Source organism: Pogona vitticeps, chromosome 2 (genome assembly GCF_051106095.1).
Source record: "Pogona vitticeps strain Pit_001003342236 chromosome 2, PviZW2.1, whole genome shotgun sequence".
NCBI classification, from domain to species: domain Eukaryota; kingdom Metazoa; phylum Chordata; class Lepidosauria; order Squamata; family Agamidae; genus Pogona; species Pogona vitticeps.
Window position 1 is genome coordinate 69,730,158 of NC_135784.1, and position 27,954 is coordinate 69,758,111.

The 27,954-nt window shown below is 42.8% G+C and overlaps 1 protein-coding gene and 1 pseudogene across 1 annotated transcript in view; one reads left to right on the forward strand and one right to left on the reverse strand.

Moving 5' to 3' along the window:
• Nucleotides 1-661: 661 nt before the first annotated feature.
• Nucleotides 662-27,954, forward strand: part of PHF2 (PHD finger protein 2) — a 138,975-nt gene continuing 111,682 nt past the window's right edge. Inside the window, exon 1 of the mRNA XM_020803613.3 lies at nucleotides 662-940. Within this exon, the coding sequence (XP_020659272.2) occupies nucleotides 843-940 (98 nt within the window). The 5' untranslated portion in view covers nucleotides 662-842. The remainder of the gene's footprint in view (nucleotides 941-27,954) is intronic.
• LOC110084347 (metallothionein-1-like) lies at nucleotides 9,363-9,557 on the reverse strand (annotated as a pseudogene).

A 27,954-nucleotide genomic window follows, 5' to 3' on the forward strand; every position in this document is an offset into this window, starting at 1 on the left:
CCTTCCCTTGATCAGCAGCCATATCCTCCACCGAATCGTTTGTAATTTTTTAAAATCTCCCTCCTTCAATCGCCTCCGATTTGCACGCCTCCCAATTTATTTTCCAGCTCTGAGACTGGTTCTCTTCCTCTCCTACTTTCCCACACACACACACACACCCCTTAATATTTTTGCACGGTGTCAAGCTTGGGAGTTTACACACATTCGCCTCCCCTTTTCTGCAGCCTCCCTCCCCAGCCCCATCAGAGGAAATATTACAATGTTGCAAGCTGACGTAAGGACATTACAAGGAAAGGGCTACATTTCGGAGTGTTTATGAAAAGCCTCGGTACTGTACTGTCACCAGGGGGCATGCCATAGAATGCATTTCGTCCAACATTTGGAATAATGATCATTTAACAACCACTACTACCGTAACTACCACGACCAAAAAAAAAGCAAAAAAAAAAAAAAGCGCCTCCAGCTTTGCTCTCTGGAGCCCGCGCCAGCCGGAGGAGCCATGCAGCCAAAGTTTCGGGGACCCTTGGTTATTTTTTTGACATTGCAAGCTCGTCCTTGAGGATCGCTTCTTGGATTCTCGGCGTTTTGTTTTGCCGCCTTCATCTTCTTCTTCTTCTTTTCCTTAAGCATTTCCACCTCTCCCGCCGTCTCCGGGCCTGGCAGATCTGCTTCCCTTTGGCAAACAGAGAAAATCAGGAAAGCTCCCTAGCAGCGAGAAGCCGCAGCAAGACGCCCTGCCTGCCTGCCTGTCTCCGCCGCGCTCACTCGCTCGCTCCTCGCTCTCGCACACACATACAGCTCGCTTGCCTTGGGAGTCCAGTGTTGTTTTGAAGGGAGCTAACATGGCGACGGTGCCCGTCTATTGCATCTGTAGGCTGCCCTACGACGTAACCCGCTTCATGATCGAGTGCGACGCCTGCAAGGACTGGTTTCACGGCAGGTAACACAAAGCGATCGGGCCTTCCAACCCTCCCCCCCCCTTTTTTTCTTTTTTCTTTTTGCTCTGGGGCAGCGATCCCCCTCCTCTCGCTCGGGGCCTTTCGCCTCTTTGGCTCGCTAGGGCACCGAGAGCGAGCGGGCGAGGCAGGGAGAGACTGGAGAGCGAGGGAGAGCGAGCGAGCGAGCCCGCGAGAGAGCGAGCGAGACACACACAGAGAGAGATGGTGGGCTTTGGAGCTGCCGCCGCCGCCGCCGCTCTGTGCAGTTTTCCAACAGGCCTTTTTGGAGGAAAGGAGGAGGAGGAGCCACTCTTCCCCTTTCTCTCTCTCTCTCGCGCTTGTATTTTTTTGTTTTGTTTTGTTTTGTGAATTGTTGAGCCTGGCAGCACACAATGGTCTCCCCCCCCACGCGGGGGCCGTAGTGTCAGGGGGCTGCGGGGGGGGTCGTAATGGGGGACAGCTATTGTCCTTTCCTCAGGGGAGGGGAGGGTCGGCTGGCTTGCGCTGAGGGCTCGCTCGCTCGCTCGCTCGCTCTCGGTGCTTTTATCGTGCTTATGATTTTCGCTCCCGTTTTCAGGCCCGCGGCCAAACCCACCCTTCTCTCGGGGCTCTCACTTCGCCGGGGAGGGGGGGTTGTCATGGAGAAGATTTAAGGTTGGACGCGCGCGCCCCCCACCCTCGGACACTTTCTGCAAAGAAAGCATGGGGAGCGCGGGGCGGGGGTGGCGTCGACCCCCAACGGTTCTACTGTGTGTCTGGGGGAAGCGGGAGCAGCCGGCCGGCCAGCCGCGGCGAGGGGGTCTCTGTGGAGCCGGCGGCAGCCGCGGCGGCTCCGGCAGCAAAGGCTGCTCTGGGCGAAGTGTGGCTGGTGGAGAGCCCCTTCTCCCTCTCTCTCGGTCTCCCGCGCTATAGGGCAGCCACTCGCCTATCGTCTCCCTAGGGGAGGAGGAAGCACGAGAGGGGCGGCTGGGGGTGTTTCCTCGCCCTGACAGGCAGACACGGGGCGGGCAGGCGGGCGAGCGAGTAGGAGAGCGGGAGAAGTGAGGGGTCCCGAGTGAGGACGGAGCTCTGGGCAGACAGCGAGCCAGGGCTGGGCAAGGCCCCCTTCCTCCACCACCACCACCGCCACAGCGGAGCGGACAAGCGGGGCAAAGGGAAGGGGATTCCCCGCCGCGCTGAGCACCAGAAACCGGGCGCCGCTTTGCCTCCGCGGGGCTGTGGCGCGAAGAAGCGGGTCTAGCCTGCCGCGCCGCGCGACCGAAGCCCGCGGGCTGAAAGGGACCGCGGGCCTCCGAAGGCGCGGGGGGGGGGACTTGAGGGGGTGGGGGGTGGCCAGCAAGACGCTTGCTTTCCTCCCTGCCTGCCTGCCTGTCTTCCTTCTCCGCGCCTTAAGAGCAGGGCTGCGCTGCGGAGGGGCCCACAGAGAGTGCCACGTCCTCCTTTTACCCTTTGGGGGCCCCCGCTTTTGTGGGGCTTTTTGGGGGGGAACCCTAATCCTAAAAGAAAAGGTGGGCTTCGCTGGGTGAGCGAAGCAACAGGAAGGTCACATTGCAGCTCTCTGAGATGGTGGCGGCGGCCACCACCACCACCACCCCCGCCCCTCAGCCCTAGCGGCAGTCGCCAGAGGCGGAGGGAAGCTTGTCTTTTAATTCGCCTTGTCCTCTGTCGGCTGTGGAATCCGAGACAATGTAGCGCGGAGGGGCTGGAAACTCCCTCGGCCACACGCTCAGCCTCGCGTTTGATTTGTATTTGATTTGGGAAGGCGGAGGGAGGAGAGGAGAGGGAGGAGACACAGAAAGAGGAGGGCCGCCGCCGCCGCCACCGCCGCCTCTCTCCCGCCCTCTTCCCCCCCCCCCTCCGTGCGTCGCTCTCGGCCCGGCCGCCTTTGTCGTGCTCCTCCTTGTCTCTGAGGATCACTTCACGTCCCTCGAGTGGTTCCGCGGGTCTCGTTCCGGGCATTTCAAGCTGACGGCCCCGGATTTCCACGGGTGTGCGAGGGTTTGTGTGTTGCCTGCAGGAGACAGACGCGTCGTTCCCTCTTAAAAAAGGCAGCACCTCCCCTCCCCTCCATCCGCCTACCTCTCCAAAAGCCCGGCGCTCCAGGGAAGACGGGGTGGAGGGACTTCGGCGGCATCTCCGAGGAGGCGTCCAGACTTTTTTCATTTATTTATTTATTTTGGTTGCTGTCGCGTGTCTTCAAGTTTTGCCCCTTCAGACTTCGGGAGTCGAAAACGTGGAGTTTTGTGGGAACGGAGGAGCCTTCGGTGGAAGCGCAGCATTCTATGTGTGTGGGGGACACCTGGCTGTGGGGAGGGGCTGCCAACATTAAGCCCCTTAAGGAATCGCAGGGCTTGCCCCTCAATCTGCTTCTCCTACTAGTGGACTGGACTTTTAACATGTTAATGTTGTCCGGGTTTAGAGACAGATTTTAGTCATACTTAGAGAGTAAACTCATTGAAATCAGTGGGAGGGAAAATAGTTTGGTTCAAGTCGTACTAAATTGCCATGAGGTCTGCTTTCTTCAGTATGATTAAAGTCTGGCTCTGGTTTCTTGTGCTGAGGTTTAATTGAGGAGTTTTAACAGGGAGTGCATGTGGAGACTTTCTCTACTAAATTAGTTCCTGGCAACATCTTTTCTTTCATAAGGCTGAATGGGATTCAGGGTTTGGTTCCTTGGGAGCATCAGAGAAGATGTCAGACCGTTCAAGGACAAGGGTGAATAAAGGAACATTAGTTTAACATTGTCAAGTTAACAGTAATGGCGATTCTATGTTTGCTTTCATGATTTTTAATATTTTTGCATTAGCCTGTAACTATTTTATCTTGTTCACCAGCATGTACTGTGTGTATTGTGGAAATCTGTGATAGAAAGAAGTGAAACACTGTTGGCAGAAAAATGATAGGTTTGAAGGAAATGATTTTTACCTGTTGGATGTTGGTTAAAATGTTAGGCATGAGACAGTGAGTCCTGAGATCGCGTACATCCCTGAAACTCAGTGGGCCAATCACCATCATTCAGATGGACTTACTCCGAGCGCTGCTTATGCCCATGTGTGAGGAATCAGGTAGATTTCATGGGGGAAGGACAGCTGTAAATGAAGGGTAGAGAACAAGACGCCTTCTGGATGTTTTTGACTACAAGTCCCACCTTCCACAGGTGACATGGCCAGTGGTGAGTCCAAGGGATCCTAAGAATCATAGTCCAGCATGTCTGGAGGATACCAAGATATGTAAACAAATGTGTTAAATACTGTTAGTATCTTTATAAGGACTGTCTAAAATAACTTTATGCAGCAGATGTATTCCAGAACCTAGAGAGGAAAAAAGAAACAGCAGCCTTTCTTCTGAGAAATATGGACAGACCTAATAAGGTTAAAGCATTTTTCAGCACATACTGTTGAGGCTGTAAATCATTATAAACGATGAAAGGCTTTTTGTACCCTGTTATTGGTGATAAGATAGCCTCAGCCTAATCCTGTTCAGGATCTGGTACACCTGAGTACTGTACTTTCAGTGGACAGACTAATGCTGCCAAGTGAGCTTACTAAATCAGTTGAGGTTTACTTAACAGAAATCAGATGTAACTTATGTGTGCGCACATGGTGTGTGCGCACATCTCTTCACATACTTCATCTTGAAAATGTTAACAAACATATGTGAAGATTTGCCCACTTTCTCTCAAAACGGTATAAATATAGATGCATTATGATTAAAGGTAAGGAATTTGTTGGCATGTGGTAGTTTTTACTTTTTTTTCCACCTGTGCAAGAAAATGTCTCACTTGTATACTTATTTCTCTTTTCTGTCATCTAGGTCCTCAAGGTGGAAGTGATAATGTGCAAGAGATACAGTTAAAACACATGTCTTTTCTCTTGTTGAGAAAAGCTGTGAATAAATATTTAGGCTTGTATCCTGTTGCTTAATTGGAGAACAGAGTGGAAATTGTGTAACTATTCCCTGCCTCTCCCCTCTCTGCTTTTGGAAGGTTACCTATTGTTTGTCTGTTATTGCACTGGTTGCAAGATTGGTCATGCAGCTGGTTATGCAGTGGGGAGCCTGCTGGAGGGGGGCAGGGAGAGGAATGCTTAGCACAATTTGTTTTCTGCTATGCATTTGGGTAACAGGATACTAGCTTTAGATGTTTTTGCTCCTATATAAAGGGACATGTGGTCCTCCAGATGATTTTTTGCTCCTATATAAAGGAATATGTGGTCCTCCAGATGTTTTCAGACTGCCACTGCCATCATCACTTGTTATTGGCTATAATGATTAAGGCTGATGGGAGCTGTGAGCAAAAAAAAATATCTAGAGAATTACAGTTGTACACCTTGTTGTATCCAGTGCACTTCCCCCTTTCAATGGCTAGAATTGTGTTATTTGCATTCACAAGCGCAACACAAACAGCACCATTTTTCAAGGTGAACTGCCTCAAGTTCAGAAATCACTGCAGATGTTTTCAGTCCCTGTTGCGTATTGAGTCATGCAGCTGTCTGTGTTACATCGGTATACAATCCCAATATGATTCTGGCTTGGATATTTAAAAGACAGATGCAATATGGCCAACAGATTTGTTTCATGATTGTAATCCTTGAAAGCTTGCACTGAAATGCACCTGTTAAGTCTCTAAGGTGCTGCAAGACTTCAAGTTTTGCTTCTTTTTTTAAATGTATACTGAAGCAGACTAACATGGCTAGCACTTTGAAAATACAGAATGATTTTTATATAATGCGAGATGTGAGAATTATTCTTCTGAGGACTGGTCATGATGCAGCGCCTTTTGATATAATCCCATGAGTGTCTTATGACTGACCAGGGGTGTATTTGGGATGAGGTTTGCCCCTGCTGAGTCCATCAGGTGCCCATGTCTATTTCTATGCTGGTTCTACCCATTTTTGAGGGGTTTGGGGGTCACAAAGTTTGGGAGTTTTTACAACCTCAAATACTGCCTGTGGTTTGTTTGGATGGGAAGGATCTTTCTGGGCTGGGTAATTATCCAGCACTAACCAATTATTCATATCTTGCCTCTGAATTCAAAGAGAGACCCACCTCTCTGCTCTGTGTCTTTCCCTCTCTTGAGTCTATTGAAGTATGTTGTTGAAAGCAGTTGTGTTTGTCAGTTTACTGTTGATCTGTAAGTAAATGAAACATTTTAATCCTTTCTGCTCTTAATGTCTCAGAATGTGTCATTGAGACTATAAGTACCAGTTAATGAGAAAAAGGATGGACTGCACTGATGAACTTGAAGCTATTCTGCTCTGTGCATCCCTGCACTTATTCTGTGCAACTAAAGGAATTTAACCAACAATTCAGAACTCAAAGTTGGGTCATGCATGCAAAATGTAAAAGCATATAGCTATATGTACTTGTATTATATGTGCATCTTATGTATAGTGAGGAAGGACTGGTTTATTGCTCTATTACAATTAAATGGAGGCCAAGGATTCTGTGAACTGGTCCAAAGTAACATTTAAGCATTTTTTGGGGGGGAAAAAAAGGGAAATGTCTGTTATCTGTTAACTTTACATTCTGCTTATTCTCTTTCTTTTTCTGTTTGTGGTTATGCATATGTGGGCCTGTGCTGGTATACCTCTGGATAGTCTAGCAATGAGGGTAGACATCCTTTAAAAATCATGTGAAGTATCAGAACAAATAAATTTGCAGACATTGGTGAGATGGTGGGCATAACTTTTCTCATTTGTGCTAATTTCAATATCATAAATAGTAAATAATGACAATGATGGTATTGTATTTGTGAAAGTATTGTATTATTTACAGATATTTTAACTGATTACAGAAACTTGTCAGCAGGCTGCTGTGTGTGCAAAGGAAGTTGTAAGATATAATTGAAAAAGAAAAAAGATGAAGGAAACTCTTACAAATATAAATTTTATACAGTAGTTGTTTTTAGTCACTCAGGTAAAAGCTGTATAAGTATAAGATAGAGTGATGTGTAATTATAATCAATTTAACTGATGAATGGGAAACTTACTTGGAAGTATACTTGATGATAGGTTTTAAAAAGCCATGTTTTTATCATCTATAAACAAATCCAGAATTCTGTTCACATTAAATCTGAAGACAGCATTTGGTTTGTGAATGTTTATATTATAAGCTTTGTACATTAATGGACTTAAAAACAAGGAGAAAGACCAAGCACCATCTGGAAATAAAAAATAAAAAGAGGGTCATGTAACTTTTGGTGCACTGATGGAAGCTGCTTCTGTGTCTCTGTGCCTGAAAACCCTTATTCGAAGGTTTGGGAAACTCTCTGGAGCAGGCTTTCTGGTCTACGAAAAACTGGAAGGAGAAGCAGATAAACATCTCAACACTGCTGTTCACGCTGCATTAAAATTAGGCCACACTTTTCAGGACATACAAGTCAGGGCTTGTGGATTCATTTTGTTAGTGCTAGTTATTGAAGAAGTTTATTGTCTTAGGGAAAGTCATGAGGAAAAAAAAAACGTGAAATTTTGAACACTTCCAGTAATTCAGATTTACAGTTGGCTGATAATTTGATAAAAACTTCCCACTTTATTGGAGGGTCTTAAGGAATAATGGTCAGAATCCTGTTGGTATTTCTGTCAGGTTTTGTGTGCCTTGATGTGCCTAATTGATGAAGTGCTTGGGTATGTCTTGGTAGCATGCCTGATCATATGCTTGACTGCATTACCAAGATGCACTCCAGCACCTTGTCATTTAGATGCAATTAGCCATGGTAAGTTATGGAGACCTTATGCAAACACCAGCAGGACTCTGGCTGTTGTGTCAACAGCAATACTGTATAGACAATTCATAGTATTTCATTTTGTATTCTGGGTTGGTACTAATTTGTAGAGCTGGAATAAGTTCATTGTCAACTCCTGCTGAAATTCTGGATTACTTGTACACATTTTGGGTTCAGAGATTTCTGTAACAATGACAACTGAGTGCAGCTGAAAAACAATAGCTCTTGGGGCTTTAGTAGTGATTAGTCTGTTTCATTTGTTTCAGTGGGACATGTAGCCTGATCATACACACATGTATTCCCAGTAAATATTCATAGGATTCCAGGCCTAGAGAAATGTTTAATGGTGTAATAAAGACATGACTTTTGGTGGGGTTATGTTTTGTAGAATGAGAATTAATACAGAACAATATTACATCTTGTACCTTGCATTGTTATCTGTACAGTACTTTCATCTTTTGATTTCAGTATCAGCAGCTAAAAACTTGTGTTATTAAACAAATGTGTCAAGTATTTTGAAGCCAGTTTGATATTATTATTTGTATTCCAGATTGGATTTTCACTAGTGATAAAAAATATTTTAGAACAAATTTTGCAAGTTTTCAAGAGTGTTTTTTTAAAAAACACCTTGAAATCTAGATAGGAAATTGTAATAAACAACAGATTTTAGTCCTCTAATAAATGTTAACTTTGAGAAGTATTAGCCTTATCATTGTAATTATGTTATGATTGTATTTTAACTGGTTTTGACTATTGGAATGCACTGTGGTATAGAGCACAATAAAAACTTTATTATTATTATTATTATTATTATTATTATTATTATTATTATTATTATTATTATTATTATTATTATTATTCAGGCTTCCCAAGGAAATTAACTGTTCCAATTTATGTAGCTATTGTATATCAAAGTATATCCTGTATCCTTTCTTCTTGCTGAACTGACTTGTTCAAAATGTAGTGTACCACTGTGCAGCAAATGCAATACATTTGCAGTACATTTCCAGAATTTCTAGAATACTCTTTAGATGTGATGTGCTTCAGGTAACTGACACAAATAGTAAGATGGAGAAATATGGTCCATATACAACTGTATTGGATCCTTTCCACTGCCTATAAATAAAATGTTTTCAGGAGCTGTGTACAACAGTGGGCCCTTTGAAAGAATGAGGAATTGAGAGGAAGAGTAGTATTTTGTGAAGCTAAATGATACATCATCCAAAGTGATAAAGTGTATCTTCTAACACCTTTTATGAAGAATGGGAATATTGTTAATTTATATCATTTTGACACATTTGAGAAGTTGCATTAGCTCATATTTGAAGTTGATGGTACTTCCTTATAGTAGAGTTCAGGCTAGATGGCTACTTGATCTATATTTTGAGGCTATGTTTCTGTAAGTTCAGCCTGTGGGAAATCCCCTTGCTGAGCAGCAGCGTGGAAAAAAGGATCTAGTTCTCAACTTCCTGAAGAGTTTCTGTCTCCCTTAGGAGACTGAAAATAATCTTCCTTTTTTGCTTCAAAGGATACTGCAGTATACGGTATTGGAGCCATTAGCACCGGCAACTCATGAATGTAATATTCCCTTTTCCTTAAACGCACTTCTACAAGCTAGAAAACACACAAACATATAAGACACGAGAGTTACGCTGTTGCAGGCAAATATACAGGTCCATTCTCCGGGAGCAGAGGGGTGGTTCACTGGCAGCAGCTGCATTTGGTGGAGGGGGGGATCCCTTGCAGACACACCCTTGGGTGCACTTGGAGCAGCCCACCGGGCAATAGGAGCAGCAACATTTTTTACATGACTTGAATTTGCTGTTTTTACACTGACAGTTGTTGCCACAGGTGCATGCGCCTCCGCTGGCTCAGGGACAGTCTTGGGCATCCATGCTTGGCTCGTCTCGGGTTTCTCCCGCGACACTGACGTATATTAAGGATATATTATGTTATTAATTGGAAAGAAGGGGTTGTTTTATCATGTTTTAATGGAATTTTATTACCCTGCCCTACTTTTCTAAACAATAATTATATGTATCTATTTTATATTGATTTGGTTTTACGGGTCTTTGACCGTAATAAAGTGTACTACTACTACTCCCTTTTCCTTGCTCAGTCCATAAGTTGTCTCTGGCCAGTTTTGATATACATGAATGCAGGGGCTTAAAAAAACAGTGGGGGAAAGCAGAACCCCAACCTTGGCTTTTTAAGATGCCCCTGAGGAAGATGGATATAACCTTTGTATGAAGACATACTAGAATCTGTTGAATGTTGACATGTGATTCCTTAAGTAATCTTCATATACTGTACTTAAAAAAAGGCAGTGGAATAGATCTTGCTCTTTAGTCATTTTGCTGTTGTTATGTAACCACGAGTGCATGGGAGGGGACAGTGTGGATGGTTTTCTGTCCTCTCCGTGTGTAAACCTGGATTATATGGAAGGCTGGATCATAGCCATAATATTCTCAACAAGATTAGTGATAATCTCATCACGCTGCAGGGGCTGTGCTCCTACAGGGCTGGTTATTCTCTTTTCCCCTCTAAAATAACCTAGACCATATGGAGAAGAGTTAGATGCATACATGAGGTGTACACATGGACCTCATGTATCAGCTCTGTCCAGATGTGTGTTCAAAGACAGAACAGATATACATATGCCTGCAGAAGACTTCTGCAAGCAGAAAGTAAGGTACGAAGAATTGTAAAATAAAAATCCGACATCTCCCTTGTGGGATCACTATGACTTCTGTTGTCAGTTAATGTAACTTACATCATGTTTGCAAGATTTGAACATGATATATTAGCTGTACAGTTAATTAGCTACTGGACAATTTATTCCTACAGTGTGGACTTGCTGTTCAGACAAGCAGAGAAGGAAAAACACACAGTAGTCAGCTTTTTAAATGCTATGTCTTCTGTAACATTTTGGAATGCTGCCCAGAGATCAAGCATGTGCCCAGCGGCAGCTCATAGCATGCTAGTCTGTGGTTTAGCGTGACTCTACACAGTCTTCAGACCCAAATTCTTTTGGGTTCATCATGTTCTACCTTTCATGTATAGGAGGGTTCTGCTTATGGTTTGGGGCAGTGGTTCTTAACCTTTTCTTTACAATAGACCCCCTTTAAGTATCTTTTGTTGCTGCCAGACTTAATTCAAGATTTAAAACCCTAAACTGCATCAAATATTTATTTAAAGTTTCTCATGAAGGGTCTCATTGACTGCTGTTCCTTGCTATAATGGAAGAAGCTTTATTTTGCTTTGAACAGAATGCACCCTCAAAAACCACATCATTTAACATTTCTGATTCATCCAGAGATCCATTCTGAGGCTCAACTAAAACATATTGTTATGAAACTCACTGCGATAATACTCATACCAAAAAATCACTTTACCTGATAATAGCCAAATGGTTTTATTAGCAGAAATTGAAGAAGAAACAAACTCACAAAGTCCATCTGAATACTCACACTGACACTGACTGAGTCTGACTCTTCCCACAGCTTCTGACAGTCTGCACAATAGCAAGAAATGTGCAGTCTCTCAGCCACTCAGTGTCATTCACTTGCATGTTCTCACCATGTGCAGAAATATCAAACAGTTATTAGTATCAAAGAGTTATTTTCACAACTGATTTTTACTTTCGCCTGTTTTTAATGGAGGTTGTAGCTTAGAAAAGCCAAGTTTTGCACAAACAAGCAGGAGAAATGAAGATTTTGTTCTACATTTCCTTCCTTCCTTCCTTCCTTCCTTCCTTCCTTCCTTCCTTCCTTCCTTCCTTCCTTCCTTCCTTCCTTCCTTCCTTCCTTCCTTCCTTCCTTCCTTCCTTCCTTCCTATCTATGTTGAATGCAAAAGATAGCTAAGAACCTATGGTGTCAGGGCAATTGTTCCCTCCTCCACTCAAACTTTATAGGATTCTGTGAGCCTTTCAGTAGCGTTTTTGAAAGACTGGAGGGGGTGCCACGAGGAGCAGGGAGGTCTACATCTACCAGCTCAGTAACATGCATCAAATTCTGAACCCATCAGTGTGTTGTGAAGATGGGTTTATGGATATTCATTAGCAAAACATGTCATGCAGGTTGTGGTTAGCTAGTCACTTCGGTGAAACTAGAAATGCTGCGTTTTGAAAGGAATGTACACAGGCTTTCCACACTGAAGGGAAATGGACGTGTTGTTTCTGTTTGAGTTCCAGGTTTGTCTACAGATGTAAACAGGGGTCCTAGTGTGAGAATAAGGTTACCTGACTGAGACAAGGCAGGCCTCTATCCTAAAAGCAGAGATGGACCACTTGCTCCTTGAGAGCTTCCTTTGCATAATCCAGAGAGAGACTCGTGTAAAAGTTCTGGTAAAGCAGCTCAACCCTACTTTTGAAAGTAGGTTCTTAACTTCTTTGGTTAGAGATCTAATAATGCTGAAAAATATGATTACAATAATAAGAAAGCATAATAAGCAATTGGTTTTAAAAAGGAGAACATTTTATTTCAATGTTTTCTGTGTTTAGATATGAGGATTTTTCAAAATTGGGAGTTCCAATTTCATCTTTGAACATTTGTTCTCCAACTGCCTTTTGGCCTTCCTTTTGCCAGTGAAAATGAAGTCAGTTACATTATTAGACACGAGATAAGGTGTGGCCCTTTGGCAGAAAGTGAGTAACTTTAGTCATTTCATCATCTTTAAACAGAGAAGCTGTGTTGGAAGACATAGGCATGTGTGTGCATCTGGGAATTAGGAAAGCACCTGCCATCAGTGTGTATTCTCACAGTATTTTGTACAGGTATAAGCTTTTCTGTTTATTGATTGATTGATTGATTGATTGATTGATTGATTGATTTTATTTATACCCCACCTATCTGGCCTATAAGACCACTTTAGGCAGCTTAACTTGTGATTTCCGTGAGAATGGCATCCCTTTGATTTACAAATGAATTATTGTTTTTGTTAGATATTTTTAAAAACAAAACTAGAAATGTATTACAGTTGATAATGGTATTCACATTCTTTGGGAGCTTCATATAAAATCACAGAAATTATAATGTTGTGCGAATAGTACTAATATTTACTCTTCAGTATAATCCCAATTAATGCACAACTCTAAGTAAACTAAATGTCTGCAACTTAGTTGATATGCTTTTCTTTCTGTGTGAAAAGAAACAATGTGTTGCATGATCTTCCTGCTTCTTTGATAAGGATGGCTGGTGGGTATTCAAAATGATAGTGCAAAGATATAAAGGAAATCCCACAATATTTTGTTTCTGTGCTGTTGCATTATACAATTGGTGTGCAACAATTGCAGTTATTGCTTGATTCCAAAGGTGTGTTTAAGTGGCACTATTTTAAAAATGGAATCAGTTGTTCTGTGTGAAAGAGTTTTTAAACTCAGTCACATAATATGTGAGGAAGAGGCAGGTTATCCATGAATACCTTCAATGTACAGTATATGTAGATGTAAGATTTTAAAAGTAGGACAAGATTTTTATATGTAGAAGGTGGATTGTAAGGAGTAGAACTGGATAGAACTGTTAGGAATAGATTTTTTTCAGACAAACATATTATATTTTCAGGGGTCATTTCTGTGCCATCATTTTGTCTGTGTCGGTGATTATTCAGAAATATATATTTTTTCTCTTTCTTGAGAATTGCTGTACCAAACTAAACAAATTGTGGTTCAAATTTTGTTCACAATTCTGCTCTTTGGGTAAATTCTTTTCAAATACGTGAGAGAGGCTATGCATTTTAGTTTTAGATTTTGAAAAAGTAATTAAAACATTTAATGCAATATAAAAACATGTCATATCCATTGGGATGAAAATAAAACAGTGAAAATATAGACTCTGAAGAGCAAAAATCGAAACAGTTGTGGCACCTGAAGGTCTAACCAATTTATTTCAGTGTGGAGCTTTAGTGGGTCACAACCTGATTCCTCAGACACAAGATATACAGAGCATATTTGTAATCTTATGCTCTGCTTATGTTTTCCATATATGATAGATTAAATTGTGAGGGAAATTGTGAGTAAAAGGCCAAGGCGGGTGAGGCCTAGTAGGCCATGTGGGAAATTCGAACTACGGGGACTGGGTGGGCAAGTGGGCAGCTGGTCTTGGGCCATGGACTGGTACCTTCTCTTCATGAGCTGGTGGGGATGGCGAGGCAAGGCAAGGCAGGATCCGGAAGCTTCCCAGCTGTGGTTTCAAGAAAAAACAGGTTGCTGAGAGGGAAGGAGTAAGTGACAAACCCTCTCTTTCAGTCATATGTCACCATCCATTTCTGGCTGCAGGAACTGTGGGAAGTTTTTGTACCTTTCATCATCATCATCATCATCATCATCATCATCATCATCATCATCATCATTATAGAACAGGCACCCTCACTCAAAATTATAAAAAACATTGACTAGTATTTCTTAACAGATGCAAGCTTTTTTATTTTTTTTATTTTTTATATTTTTTTGCAGTTTGGGCACTCAGGCTCAAAAAGGTTTGCCATCACTGACCTATAGTATTACTTCTGCAGTTATTTGTCTAGTGGAAGAGTCTGCCACAGCCTCTTCTCTTGCATTAATCCTGGAAATTCATTTCTGCCAGCTCTAAGGGCTGTGTGCTGTGGATCATATTTTGCCCAGCAGAAGTTCTTCCTTGGAGAACGAAGGGCAGGAGGACATGCCTTAGCTAGGAGGCTTCTCGCCAGTTGGAGGGATTCTCTTGAAAGGAGTCTGCTGGAGGCATGAAGGAGGCGTGGGAGCTCCTTCCCAGAGGTACAGGAGGGAACCTGGGCCCTCCAGAGAGGACACCTCCACTCCAGATAGGGAGGAGCATGTGAAGAGGAAAGATCTACATACCCTAACTCTAGAGCAGTGGTTCTCAAACTTGGGTCCCCAGATTTTTTTGGACTGCATCTCCCAGAAATCCTGACCAGCACAGCAAGTGATGAAAGCTTCTGGGAATTGGGGTTCCCAGTATCTCATACTACAGCTGCACGACAGTGTCACATACCACAGCAGGGTCCAGCTGAGGTGAATTTTTTGTTTCTGTCAAGCACATCTAAGCTGTAGTGAGCAACTGAATAGCTTCAGTTGTGAAAGGGAGTGGCCCCTATGACAGTTGGATAGATATGCAGCAAACTCGAGACCACTTGCTGAAAATTATTCCTGGTGTTTAGCACTCTTTTTCTCTTTCCTGTTGTTTTGACCCAGACTGATTACTTACTTTACCTCTGACTACTTCCAATTCAAATTGTAAGCCGAGTATGGTAGTAGTATACAGGGACTGACTCTGACTTTGACTGTTCTTTGGCTTGCTTTCTGAACTCTTCTTACATCTGCTCTGTATACAGACTTGAACTGTCTTTGGCCATCCCCTGCTGACCTATCTCCTGACTTGCTGGGCATTTACAGCCTCAGACTAGGGCCCTAGGATATTCATGGCACATTTGCACTGATAACTGCAGTGCTACTCTAATGATACTGCCAGTTCTAAACTGGTTGGAGAACAGCACAGATAATCAAGCATGCAGAAGTGGACCATACCTAAAAGGTCTGATTGTCACAGCAGGAGGTTCTCAGGGCTCTTTTCAAACCAGCTTGTTTTATTTTGTGATTGGTCATCAGGAGGCAGGAACAGATTGTGTTTGCACATCTAATTGCTTAGCCATTCAAATCTGTCAGTATTATGTCTCTGGAATGCTAATGGACTACAGCTTCAAATGACTATCTGCCTATAATGTATAAGTTGGTTGTGATGGAAAGCATTCCCATCGTTGGTTGTTGTGGGTTTTTCGGGCTCTTTGGCCGTGTTCTGAAGGTTGTTCTTCCTAACGTTTCGCCGGTCTCTGTAGCTGGCATCTTCAGAGGACAGCAAACAGTTTGCTCTCCTCTGAAGATGCCGGCCACAGAGACTGGTGAAATGTTAGAAAGAACAACCTTCAGAACATGGCCAAAGAGACCGAAAAACCCACAACAACCATTAGATCCCGGCCGTGAAAGCCTTCGTGAATACATTCCCATCGTTATTACTCCAGTCTGCTCATTAATTGAAAGGTGAGTAAATGTAATGATACAAAGCAAGATAGTGAGCTACTTATAGCTAGTTTTGAGCAATGGATCAGCCTAATAGATTGCAATAACATGCTTCTTTGGGCTGGGTGAAAATGTGTGTGGAGATTTAGAATCTCATTGATAAACACATGGTGGGTCAAGCAGATCTTCCTCTTACTGATGTGATATTTGTGGCCATTCATATCAAACCAGGGTTGACCTTTCTTCTCATGCACACACTTACAAATGACAGGCGATGCCATCATTATACCATAATATAGAGGACACCATTGAGTGGGATAGGCAGTTACTTACACTTAACCTGCAAACAAAGCAGAGAGTAACAGGATTATGTTTGGCAGGGAACTTCCAGTAGTGCTAGCTAGCTAGCTAGCTAGCTAGCTAGCTAGCTATTTATTTATTTATTTATTTATTTATTTATTTATTTATTTATTTATTTATTTATTTATTTATTTATTTAAATTATATGCCGCCCACACTACCGAAATGTCTCTGGGTGGAAGATTATGGGAGATTACAATAAAGGGCAATTTGTTTCAACTCTAGGACAATAGGTCCAGTTAGTGCATTTTGTATCTTGACTAAAAGCCATTTTGATGGGAGTAAGTGAAGGTGGCTTGTATTCTGAGCAGAGGTTGAGGGGAGATGTGATCCTGGAAAAGCTAGTTTTATTACCCCCTCTCTGCTTGTAGCCTGAAATCCCAGTGGTCTGAGTTGTAATTTGTTTCACATTTTTATTCTACTTTGAAAATGCAGATTAACTGTAGCATCTTAATGGTTTTATAATCTGTTTTTTTCCTTGAGGCAGCAAATTAAATATGTATATAGCATTGTAGACATAAAATATTGTGTAAAATGCATGTGCACACTGAAAGCTGTATAGTTCTGTGCAATTAGGTAGAGACTTAAAATAGCTATGTGACAAACTAATGTGATTTATATAAATGTCAGAAAATGAAAGCTCTTTTTATTCATTCTATCAGAATTAGCAAATTGAGATGCAACTGAATTTTCTGAAAAGTTTCATATAGGATATCTGTATGTATATTTTCAATTTCATAAGAAATGTCTTCTTATTTTAAGCTAAATATTCTTTAATACATAAGAGTATGATCAAATATACATCTTTTTTCATCATTTTTCCACCTGCATGCAAATAGATAATGTAATAGGTTAATATTGAATATCATGGAGATGTGCTGATTTAATCTAGCTAAAGATCTTGAACCAGTGCTGCATGAAGATGGTTCTGGTGCATCTTGTGCATAAAAGTTGCCTATCATTAATGAAAATCTTGTTTGAAGGAGTATGTAAACATAACAAGGCTAAAAATAAGTGAGAAGTCTGAATTGCACCAATAATGGACCAGTCATTATGTGCCACAAAGTCACTCTGATTTATGGCAACCCCATGAATGAGTGATCTCCAGAACATTCTGTCTGATCAGCTATTGTAGACTCAAGCCAATGGTTTCCTTTAGCTATCAGTCCATTTCACATTTTGACTTCCTCTTTTCCTGCTGCCATCCCCCTTTCTCAGCATTGTGGTCTTTTCCAGAGAGTCCTGCCTTCTCATGATATGCCAAAAATAGGACAGCCTCAGTTTCAACAATTTTGCCTTCAGTTATACTGCAGGCTTTATTTGACCTGGGACCCACTTGTTTGTCTAGCCATTTTCTCTCTCTCCATATTTTGTCCTAATAGTAGCTTCTTTTTGACAAATACAAGTTATGCACAAGAATAATCAAGTGCTGAGGTATACCCATTTAGCCAGTGCATTTCTGCTCCTATAGCAATGTGTCATTTAATCCATGGAGAAAGCGAGAACACAAACACATCCTGATGCCTTAAGGCAGCAGGGACAGCATGGCATTTTATATATGCTGTTCATCAAGCAGATACCTACCTTTTATAAGGGACTGTCTGGGAGTTTGTAAAACTGAAGCAAGCAAGCAAGCAAACAAAAAATCTCATTGTTTATTCAGTTTGAATCCTTTGTTCCTTTCATGTCATGAATTACATCAATGTAGTCTTCTTAACAACTCCTTAGAAGCCACTGGCCTGCTTGCCTGTGCCTGCTACTGTCTGAGCAGAAACAGACATTGTAGGTAGTCTGTAGTTAGAAGAGGAAAATCTTTAAAGGCTATTGTCACAATAGGAGTTCCTCTCACTGGTGGAGTTTGCAAATAAGCTTGCAGTTTTAGTTACTTAAGCATGGGATTCTTTTGAAATCTGATTTATTAAACATGAAAATCTGATTCAACAGCAGACACTAACATGCTTTCAACTCTGATTATGGACTATAATGATGCCATCAGTGAAATAATTACCAGGAAACCAAGGACACATTGTGCGCAGAAGTATACAACAGAAATGGAGTTGGAAAAATGAATGAATGAGTATTCACCTGAAGCTATTTTAAGTACTCAAAAAGTTGGAAGTAGTACTTCAAGACTGGATTAGTGTAGCTGGTTGGTGTTGAGCTTGCCTTTCCATTTTTCTGAATGAAAACATTTTACACTACTGTTGCTGCAAAATAGGTTGATAAATACCGGTAGCCCCTTTTAAATACTAGTGGCTGAATACAGAACAGAGATGAAAGGTATTGTTTTTGATGTTGTAACTCATTATGTTTGCCGGGACAAAAAAGGTTTTGCTTGCAGTCTTTCTGTTTCCAATGAATGTATTCTGAAAGAAGTAATGTTCTCTTCAGAAGTCTTCAATCCACCTTTCTCAGAATATATTATGTGTACACATGTTTAAAATTGTAAGATGTCTTGAGACTTTTCTAGAAAAAGATATATGATAAATTATTACAGGTATATCAGTTGAAAGTACCGGTACTTTAATTTCAAGATTAGTGGTGAAATGCTTAGTCTGTGGTAATGGCAAGTAAAGCAGGAACACTGACACATTAGAGGCTTTTGAATGAACATTGCAATCATTCATGTTTCTGGAATCTGTATATCTGAAACATACAACTTATGTACAGTCTCATCACTCTACATTTATCTAAAACAGTTGAGGCAAGCAGCAGTTTGCAATAATTTGCATCTGAAGAGCACCGTTCAGTTACTAATGACAATGCATGTTACTAGGCTTTTTTGATCTCTTCAGTGTGCTTATTCCATTCTCAGAGAAATGTTTTGTTAATAAATATTTAGGAAATTGCGTGTCAGCTTCATGTGAATGAATACCACAGCTGTGAGTGAAAATCTCTTAGCATAATAAATGTGGAAGTGCATAAAGATGGCTCATATTATGTTCCATAATCAGATCAATATACACATTCTTGATCACACATACTGTATGCACACATCTGAGAAAGCAAAATAATATTAATGGACATGGTCCTTTTTATGGTATGTGTTCTAGCTCAATACCAATATACCAAAGATAAAGACAACTGCATAGGTGTGCTTTGAATTACTCTATTTCAAGGGGGAAAGTTTTTGTGTTAATAAAAAGTGTAACAGATTTTTTGTTGCAAAATGACACACCACATGCAGTTTTGTTCCAAACACCTTTTGTTAAGGAGTGAATCACCTAAAATAGTTTCCATTGATAAAGAGTTTATTTTCTTTATTTATTCTTAAATATATTGCCCACCCCCCAGAGCAGTGCACTAATTTGGGCAGTTTACAGTCTGCTAAAACAAAATGAAAGTAAATCAAGCAAAAACAACATAGAACAAGACAAACAATAACACCAAAGGCAAAATTGCGTAATAAAATGTGGCAAAGGGCTTCTAAACAAACATAGCGGCAGAGGAACACAGTAAGCAGTATTGCCAAAAAAGGCTTCTGTATAAAGTAGTGTTTTCAAGAGGCTTTTGAATGTTGGGAGGGAGGGAGCCAGGCAAAACTCCAGCAGTGATTGATTCCAAAGAGTTGGTGCCACAGCAAGGAAGGCCCTACTTCTAATGGATGATTTTCTGCCCTCCCTTGAAGTGGCAAACTGGAGAATCATGGCCTGGGAGGACCTAAAGAACGGACAGACGGATAACCTTGAGAAAAGATGCTGTGACAACTAACATAGTCCCAAACCGTGAAAGGCTTTATCATCAAAACCTTGAGTCTGATCTTGGATGCAGCAGGTAACCAGTGCAGGCGAGTTATTTGAAATGCTTCAGAAAACACACAACGTTCCTGTATGGGGCAAGCTTTGTTTCACTTTAGCTGAAGGAATACTTCCATGAGTGCAAAGGGGAGAGATATGTTTTCTCCCCACTAAAGCTGAAATCTGTAAGAGCGCATACAGGGAAATTCTGTGTGCACAGTGAATCTTTACAGCATTCTTAACAATCAGGCGAATCAGAAATGCACAGTAAAAGGTTAGGTAAAGGTTCCCCTTGACAATTTTGTCCAGTTGTGTAAAACTCTAGGTGATGGTGCTCATCTCCGTTTCCAACCCATAGAGCTAGCCGTTTGTCTGCAGACAATCCTCCATGGTTAAATGGCCATGGAGGATTGTAGACACAGAGTGCCGTTTACCTTCCCACCGAGGGGTACCTATTTATCTACTTGTATTTTTGCATTTTGCATGCTTTCGAACTGCTAGGTTGGTGGGAGCTGGGACAAGCGACGGGGGCTCACTCCGTAGCGTGGATTTGATCTTACAACTGTAGGTCTTCTGACCTTGCAGCACAAAGGCTTCAGCGAATGCACAAGACATGTTCATTTCTGAGTGAGGAAAGAAAGACCTGGTGGCATTTATTTTGCTAAAAATTAAAACTATACAGAATGCCTTCAGTGTTGCTGCAACAAAGTTTGTTGCTAGGTTAATATCAAACTTTGTCAGATGTTTCTTTGTTCATTAATTGAACAATGGTGTACCCATTGGAAACCAGGTACACCAGGATAACACATTCTAGATATAGTGGGTCCCCAGATGTTCTTGGACCACAACACCCAGAAATCCTGGCCAGCACATCTAGTGGTAAAGGCTTCTGGGAGTTTTAGTCCAAGAACATCTGGGAACCTAAGGCTGGGAATCACTGCTCTAAGGCCAGGCATTCTTTAGAAGTCCCATTTTGATATTGCAGTGGTTTGCATCCCTCTCCAATGCTGTTGGGCAGCAGTTCCCTTCATCATTCATCATTGGCTTTGCTAGTGAGGACTTATGGAAAAGACATTCCAACAATATCAGGAAAGCCAGGTGTTGCCTGTGACAAACCCCAGACCTACTGGGATCTACCACAGTTTCACTAAGCTGCCACCAACCATTCCCTATATGAAGTCACACAGACCAGGGATGGATTTTTAACAAATAAAGGAATAAGGTTTATTTAAATAACACACAGGGAAAATAAAATGATCAAGGGAATAAGATACAGTAACGTGGCTTAGTCTCACTCATACATACACACAGTTTGGTTCACACAGAACACGTAACTTGAAGCACAGACCCTGAACCTATCAGTTCTGGCTAACCATACAGACACCTGAACCTATCAGGTTGGTACTGACTGACACACAGTAGTACCCTGTCTGACACACAGACTCCCACTCAAGCTTCTTGTCTCAGCTCTTCCCCCAGCTTCTTCTTTCAGCTTCACACAAGCTCCACATATATATACAGTACAGCCCCTCCTCCTGATGTCCCGCCTTCCACTCCCCATAGGATGGAACTTTCCCTCCAAACCCATGACAGACAGGTAACATCAGTGCTGTATGTAACACCTCCCCTCTTTATAAGTTGTTTTGTAGGGGGAAAGCTAAGGTGCTTTTCACCAAAAAACAACCTGGACCCAAAACAAACAAAAACAGTCATATATTAACATACAATACCATACTTACTTATACTTGCACTCTATTAGGCATTTAAACATTTACCATTAACAATACATCAAGTTACCTTTATTTATACAAACCAACATGTTTAATAAACAGACACATTTGACTTTTTGTCATCAAAATATATACATAGTCCATGTTTCTTTCGCCGTCTTCATTCTTCAGGTCTTCTTGACAAGGCGTCAGCAACACAGTTCACTGACCCTCTGACCACCTTCACTTCAAAGTCATAGTCTTGCAGATTTAAAGCCCACCTCATAAGTTTACTATTGTGGGTTTTCATTGTCTTTAACCATTGCAGTGGTGAATGGTCAGTGCACAGAATAAAATGTCTTCCCCAGATGTAAGGCTTGGCCTTCTGGATCGCGTAGACTATGGCCAGGCACTCCTTTTCCACGGTTGCCAAATGTCTCTCACCTTTCTGGAGTTTCCTACTCAGGTAGGACACTGGATGCTGGTCACCATTCTCATCCTCCTGGCAAAGAACTGCTCCTACCCCGCTGTTAGACACATCGGTGTAGATGATGAACTCCCGGTCGAAGTCTGGAGCACGCAGCACTGGATAGTTGATGAGCGCCTCCTTCAACCTCCGGAACGCCTCCTCACAGTCGCTGGTCCACGGGATGCGGTCATCAGTCTTCTTCCTCGTCAGATCGGTCAGCGGAGCCGCAATCTCGCTAAACCTCGGGATGAACTTTCTGTAGTAGCCCACCAACCCAAGAAATGATTTGACTTTTTTCTTGGTGTTGGGTCTGGGCCAATCACGAACTGCTTCTATCTTGGCCTCGAGGGGTTTTATCACTCCTCCCCCTACTATGTGACCCAAGTATTTTATTTCTGGGCTACCCAGCTGCAGTTTGTTCTCTTTGCAGAGCCTAGGCCAAAGCACTTCCTCCCCTGGGTCAAAGTGCCCCTCCCTGGCTTTCTGGTCATCCCAAGCTTTCTTTCTGACCTTTTGAGCTTGCAGGGTCTCTGCTGCTAGCTCTAGGTTTCTCTTTAGGTCATTCCTCAAGGTGTCTATGTATGTTACAACATCTTGTGGGTCATCCTGGGTGATCTGCTCCCAATTTTGTTTGATCAAATCAAGGGGCCCTTTCACCCTTCTCCCAAATAAAAGTTCAAACGGACTGAACCCGGTACTGGCTTGTGGCACTGATCGATAAGCAAACAAAAGGGATTGCAGCTTCTGGTCCCAATTGTTTGGATTCTCTGCCAAGTAAGCCCTAATCATGCGCATTAGAGTCCCATTGAACTTCTCAGTTAACCCATTACTTTCAGGGTGATAGGCAGTGGTTTCCTTGTGCTTAATTCCACAGATTTGCCATAACCGTTTCATGAGCTTCGATGTGAACGATGCGCCCAAATCTGTGATTATTTCTGAGGCAAATCCCATCCTGGACATATACCCCACCAAGGCATCTGCCACTGTGTTAGTTTCAATGTTAGTCAAGGGTATTGCTTCAGGGTACCTCGTGGCATGGTCCACAATGGTGAGAATGAACCTGTTCCCCCTCTTTGTGGCCTTGGGCAAAGGTCCCACCATATCGACCCCTATGCATTTGAACGGAGTGTCAATCACAGGCAAAGGGCACAACCTTGCTTTGGTCCTGTCGCGGCTATTCCCCTGCCTTTGACACACATCACATTGTTTACAGAACTCCCTGATCTGCTTCCCTATGTCAGGCCAGTAAAAATTCTGTGTGATTCTCTGCTGTGTTTTGTTCACCCCTAAGTGCGCAGCAAACATGTCAGAGTGCCCCCTTTGTAAGATCATGGGGCGATACTTTTCAGGTACCACTAGCTGACTTCGGATCCCATCTCCCCCTTTTGAGATATTCCTCAGGGTCTCTCTATACAAAATCCCCTTTTTCTCTAGAAATCTCACTGGGGTTTCAGGTGTTAGCTGGGCGTCAGTCACCTGTTCAAAACACTTTTGGAGAGTGGCGTCTGCCTTTTGCTCTTGGCCAAATCGGCTGTCTGTGGTTAAGGTTTCCACCACAGCTTCGGCACTCCCCTCTGCTTCCGTCTCGGGCTCATCAGTACCCCCCTGAACTGTCCCTGTGGTGGCTTGTGAACGTGTAATCACTAGCACCCGTTTCACATGTTCAGCCAGGTCATTTCCCACGAGCACGGCTGCTGGCAGAGTCGATGAAATCGCTAGCTGCCAAACTCCCCTCCAGCCTTGAAAGTTCATAGGTACCTCAGCTACTGGCAGTGAGATCACCTGCCCCTCAATCCCTGCCACCTTTATGCTCTCATTTGGGATTACATACTCCCTAGGAATAATATCTGGATGGCACAGGGTCACCTGGGAACAAGTATCCCTTAACCCCCGATACTGATGGTCAAGTATTCCTACGTCCACCCCTGCTGTTTCAAACAACTGAGAATCTGTTCTCACAAGTAAGCAGCACTTGACCTCCACAAGAGGACCATTTTCCTCAGCCTGATCAGCAGATGTAACTGTTCCAGATTGAGTAGCCATGGCAACAGGCTCCTTCAGTGACAAGGAGCTTTGCTCTTTCTGGACACAGAACACAGCTTTTGGCTTGGTTCCACTCGAATCATGAGGCACATTTCCTTTTAGCTGCTTTAATTTCTCACACTCTGAGATTAGATGGCCCTTTCCTTGACAGAAATAACATTTCCTGCTGTATTTTGAGTCTTTCTCATCTTGTTTTGGTTTTCCCTCCAAAATCTGAGGTCTTGGTTTCATGTCTGAGGGCTTCCCTTCACCATGGGCCCCTCCCCCTTGCTGGCTTTTCCCTGGTCCCTGAGAGTACTTGCTGTAGGTTTCTTTGGGTTTTCCTACAGATTTCTCCTCACCTAAGGGCTTTCTTATCTGGTAAATAAAATCTGCGATCTCGGCCGCTTCGGCCACAGATCTAGGTTTCCTTTCCCTCACCTGGAATTTCAGTTCCCCATGCAGGACTGAATAGAACTGTTCCAGCGCTATCAAGTCTTTGAGCTGCTGAAAGGTCTCTGTCCCCTCCTGAGATAGCCATTTCTCTAGCAGCCTCACCAATTGGGCCCCCACTTGGGTAAAAGTCTGCTCTGGTTTCTTGGTGATTGACCTGAATCTTTGCCTCAGCTGTTCCGCATTTATCCCATGTCTGGCAAACACCAGTTTTTTAAACTCTGCAAAATCTTTCATCAGTTCCTCGGGCATCTCTGCATAGACTTCTGCAAGGCTGCCACTGATTAAAGATCGCATGATGGTCATCTTCTCAGTTTCCCTTACTGAGAAGTCCACAAACGCTCTTTCCACTAGGGAAAAGAACACCTCAGGACAATCTCCCTTGTGGTACACAGGGAATTTCTTCAGGTCAGCTTTAGACAATTGGCCTCCCTCAGAATCCCTATTGTTATTATTGTTCTGATTCATCAGTTTCAATTTTCTTAACTCAAACGCCATCCTTTCTTTTTCCAGAGCAATTTTCTCTCTCTCTCTCTCCCTTTCAAACGCCATTTTCTCTCTCTCCAATCTTTCTTCTCTTTCCATTCTCTCTATTTCAAATTGCCTCACCCTCAGTTCATGCTGTTGGGCTATGAGCATTTTCCTGAGTTCTGGGTTCTGTTCTCCCGTGCTGTCCTCCTGCACTGAGCCAAATTCATCCTCAGAACCTTGGTCTACCTGGGGTTCCCTCACTTCACCCATTTCTGCCATTTGGCTTCGAGTCAAGGGCATAATCCCCCCCCCCAGAACAGGCTGCTTTCAAAAGTCAAGCCTCAAAATAAAGCGACCACTTTTTTTTTCTCAGAACCAGCTTTCTATAGATTACTGCTGTTCTTCAGCACTAACTTGCAACAGTTGCGAGCCAGAGTCTACCCCCCTCTGCTAGGCCTCGCAGCAGGCAGGCTAAATCACTGTTACTTTACAGTTTTGCCTCAGCTTTTTTCCCGCCAAAACAGGCTGCCTCAGAGCTCCCTAATCTAGTCCCCAATCTGAGGTTACACGTTCCTCTACTAGCGCACCTCCCCGTGAGGTACACCTAGAAGATTACCTACGCGCTCTCAGATTGTCCCTGACTAGACCCCCCTTGCTCTGGGCACACTTGCCAAGGCTTTGCTGTACCACTGGACAACTGGACCAGTCGTATCCCACACGCTGGACACCAATCAATGTGACAAACCCCAGACCTACTGGGATCTACCACAGTTTCACTAAGCTGCCACCAACCATTCCCTATATGAAGTCACACAGACCAGGGATGGATTTTTAACAAATAAAGGAATAAGGTTTATTTAAATAACACACAGGGAAAATAAAATGATCAAGGGAATAAGATACAGTAACGTGGCTTAGTCTCACTCATACATACACACAGTTTGGTTCACACAGAACACGTAACTTGAAGCACAGACCCTGAACCTATCAGTTCTGGCTAACCATACAGACACCTGAACCTATCAGGTTGGTACTGACTGACACACAGTAGTACCCTGTCTGACACACAGACTCCCACTCAAGCTTCTTGTCTCAGCTCTTCCCCCAGCTTCTTCTTTCAGCTTCACACAAGCTCCACATATATATACAGTACAGCCCCTCCTCCTGATGTCCCGCCTTCCACTCCCCATAGGATGGAACTTTCCCTCCAAACCCATGACAGACAGGTAACATCAGTGCTGTATGTAACATTGCCTACCCCTAAATTAATGCTGGAATATGCTAAGAAAGAATACAAGCTGAAGTGGATTAATTGAGAGGACAGTATGGATATCAACTGAAGGAGAATGCCTGTTATTTTTAGAAACAGAAAACAATACATTGCTTCTGATTAAGGGATTTGTGAACTAATCCTGGAAATATTGTAAGAGGCAAGTATGCCCTTGATGGTAGTGCTTTACCAGGTGCATTATAAGATCTAGGGGATTCATATTTTATAGTTATAGGCCACCTGTTAAATATTTTTGAGTGTGACTAGAAATGCTTCCTTGAGTCGGTTGTATTGTCAGGTGGTCAATTTGGTATCGCCAGGTGGTCTTTAGGCAAAGATCTTTAAATGCAGGTGTGTGTTTCTCAGCTTATTAGCTTAACGTTTCTTAGTCATATTCACCGTCTGGTTTCAGATCAACAAACAACATTTTGTAGTCCTTTAATGCACATTACAACTGTGAATAGGAGTCATTGTTTTCTTTCTCTTTGTAATATCAAGATCACTCTCAATAACTATAAATAGCATTGTTTAATTTTTAATTTGATTTTCATAATGCTGTTGCCTATAGATGAAACGAGGGCTGGTGCTCTTGGCTGTCGACGAAATACATGGTACAAAAACTGACAGCATAATTTAATCAAGGGTAGAACATACACAGGATCCAGATCTTATTTAGTTATAAATCCTATGTTGCCTTTCTAACTAGAGAGTACTCATGGCAACATATACATAGCTATGAAAAAAGTTCAAAATGGAATTGCTTATGGTGTAATGAAGGAAGGAGGAGGTGCCGCATTTGTTAATCACCACCATCTGTCCGCAGCCAGTTGAAAGACGAAAGGGGAGCCCTGACCAGAAGAAACAAGGAAAGAGCAAATGGTGAGATCCCTTAGAAAGCATACCTCCTTTTTGGCTAGGCAAGAACTTCCCTGTCTGTGATGTATCTGTTTTTGGACTCTGGCTTAAGAAGGATATGGTCACTGTTTCTTTTTGGGCCTATCCAATGGATAACAGCATGCCAACGCCATCCTTCCTTTGGAAAAAACAAAGCTGAATCCTGAATATGTGCGAGATGTTGGAAAGTTTTGCTAGATGCAGTTAACTGATTTGTCCTTACTTAGGCATGTTGGACACTCGTTTGGTCAGCCGACATATATTTCTTTTCTTGAGCACCAAGACTGCTCCTAAGGAAAGGATTCTTTGGCTAGAATCCTCCGGCTTGGTTAAGTGCAGTCGCGTAAATTGCACCACCAAATTGTGACTAGTTAATGAGTTGCTGCTTGAATCCCTTGGCAAGTACAGACTCAGGCGACTGGCTCACAAGGAGGGATGCAAGCAATGAGTTTTTAAATTACTGGAAGTTTGCTGCTGCAAATTAAGTCACTGCACTTTCGCTAGGATAATGAACCAAGAGGGGTCTGGATCTTCCTATGTTGCATAGTTGTTTGAAGGATGCAGCAATCTTAAAATCCAGCAAATGTTCTTCTTTTTAAAATTTAATTTGTCTTTTCAAAGCTGAAGGCTTCTTGGGGCCTTCTTGGGTCCAAGGAAGAAGAGTGGCGTCCCCATGCCTGAGATGGCAAAGGCAGCTACCAAGGATGCCCAACTTTTAGAGGATTATAGCTGAACTTATCTGCTGTAGAATGTGGACCCTCCCTCTGTTTTGGGAAGGGTGGTACAGTTGGAGGACAGACACTTTGCCTCTTCAAGGGTATAGTCCATGGAGGAAGGGGGCGTGGCAGTCAGCAACCCATGACTGGATTTGTTATTTGCCTGTGGGTTGTTTCCG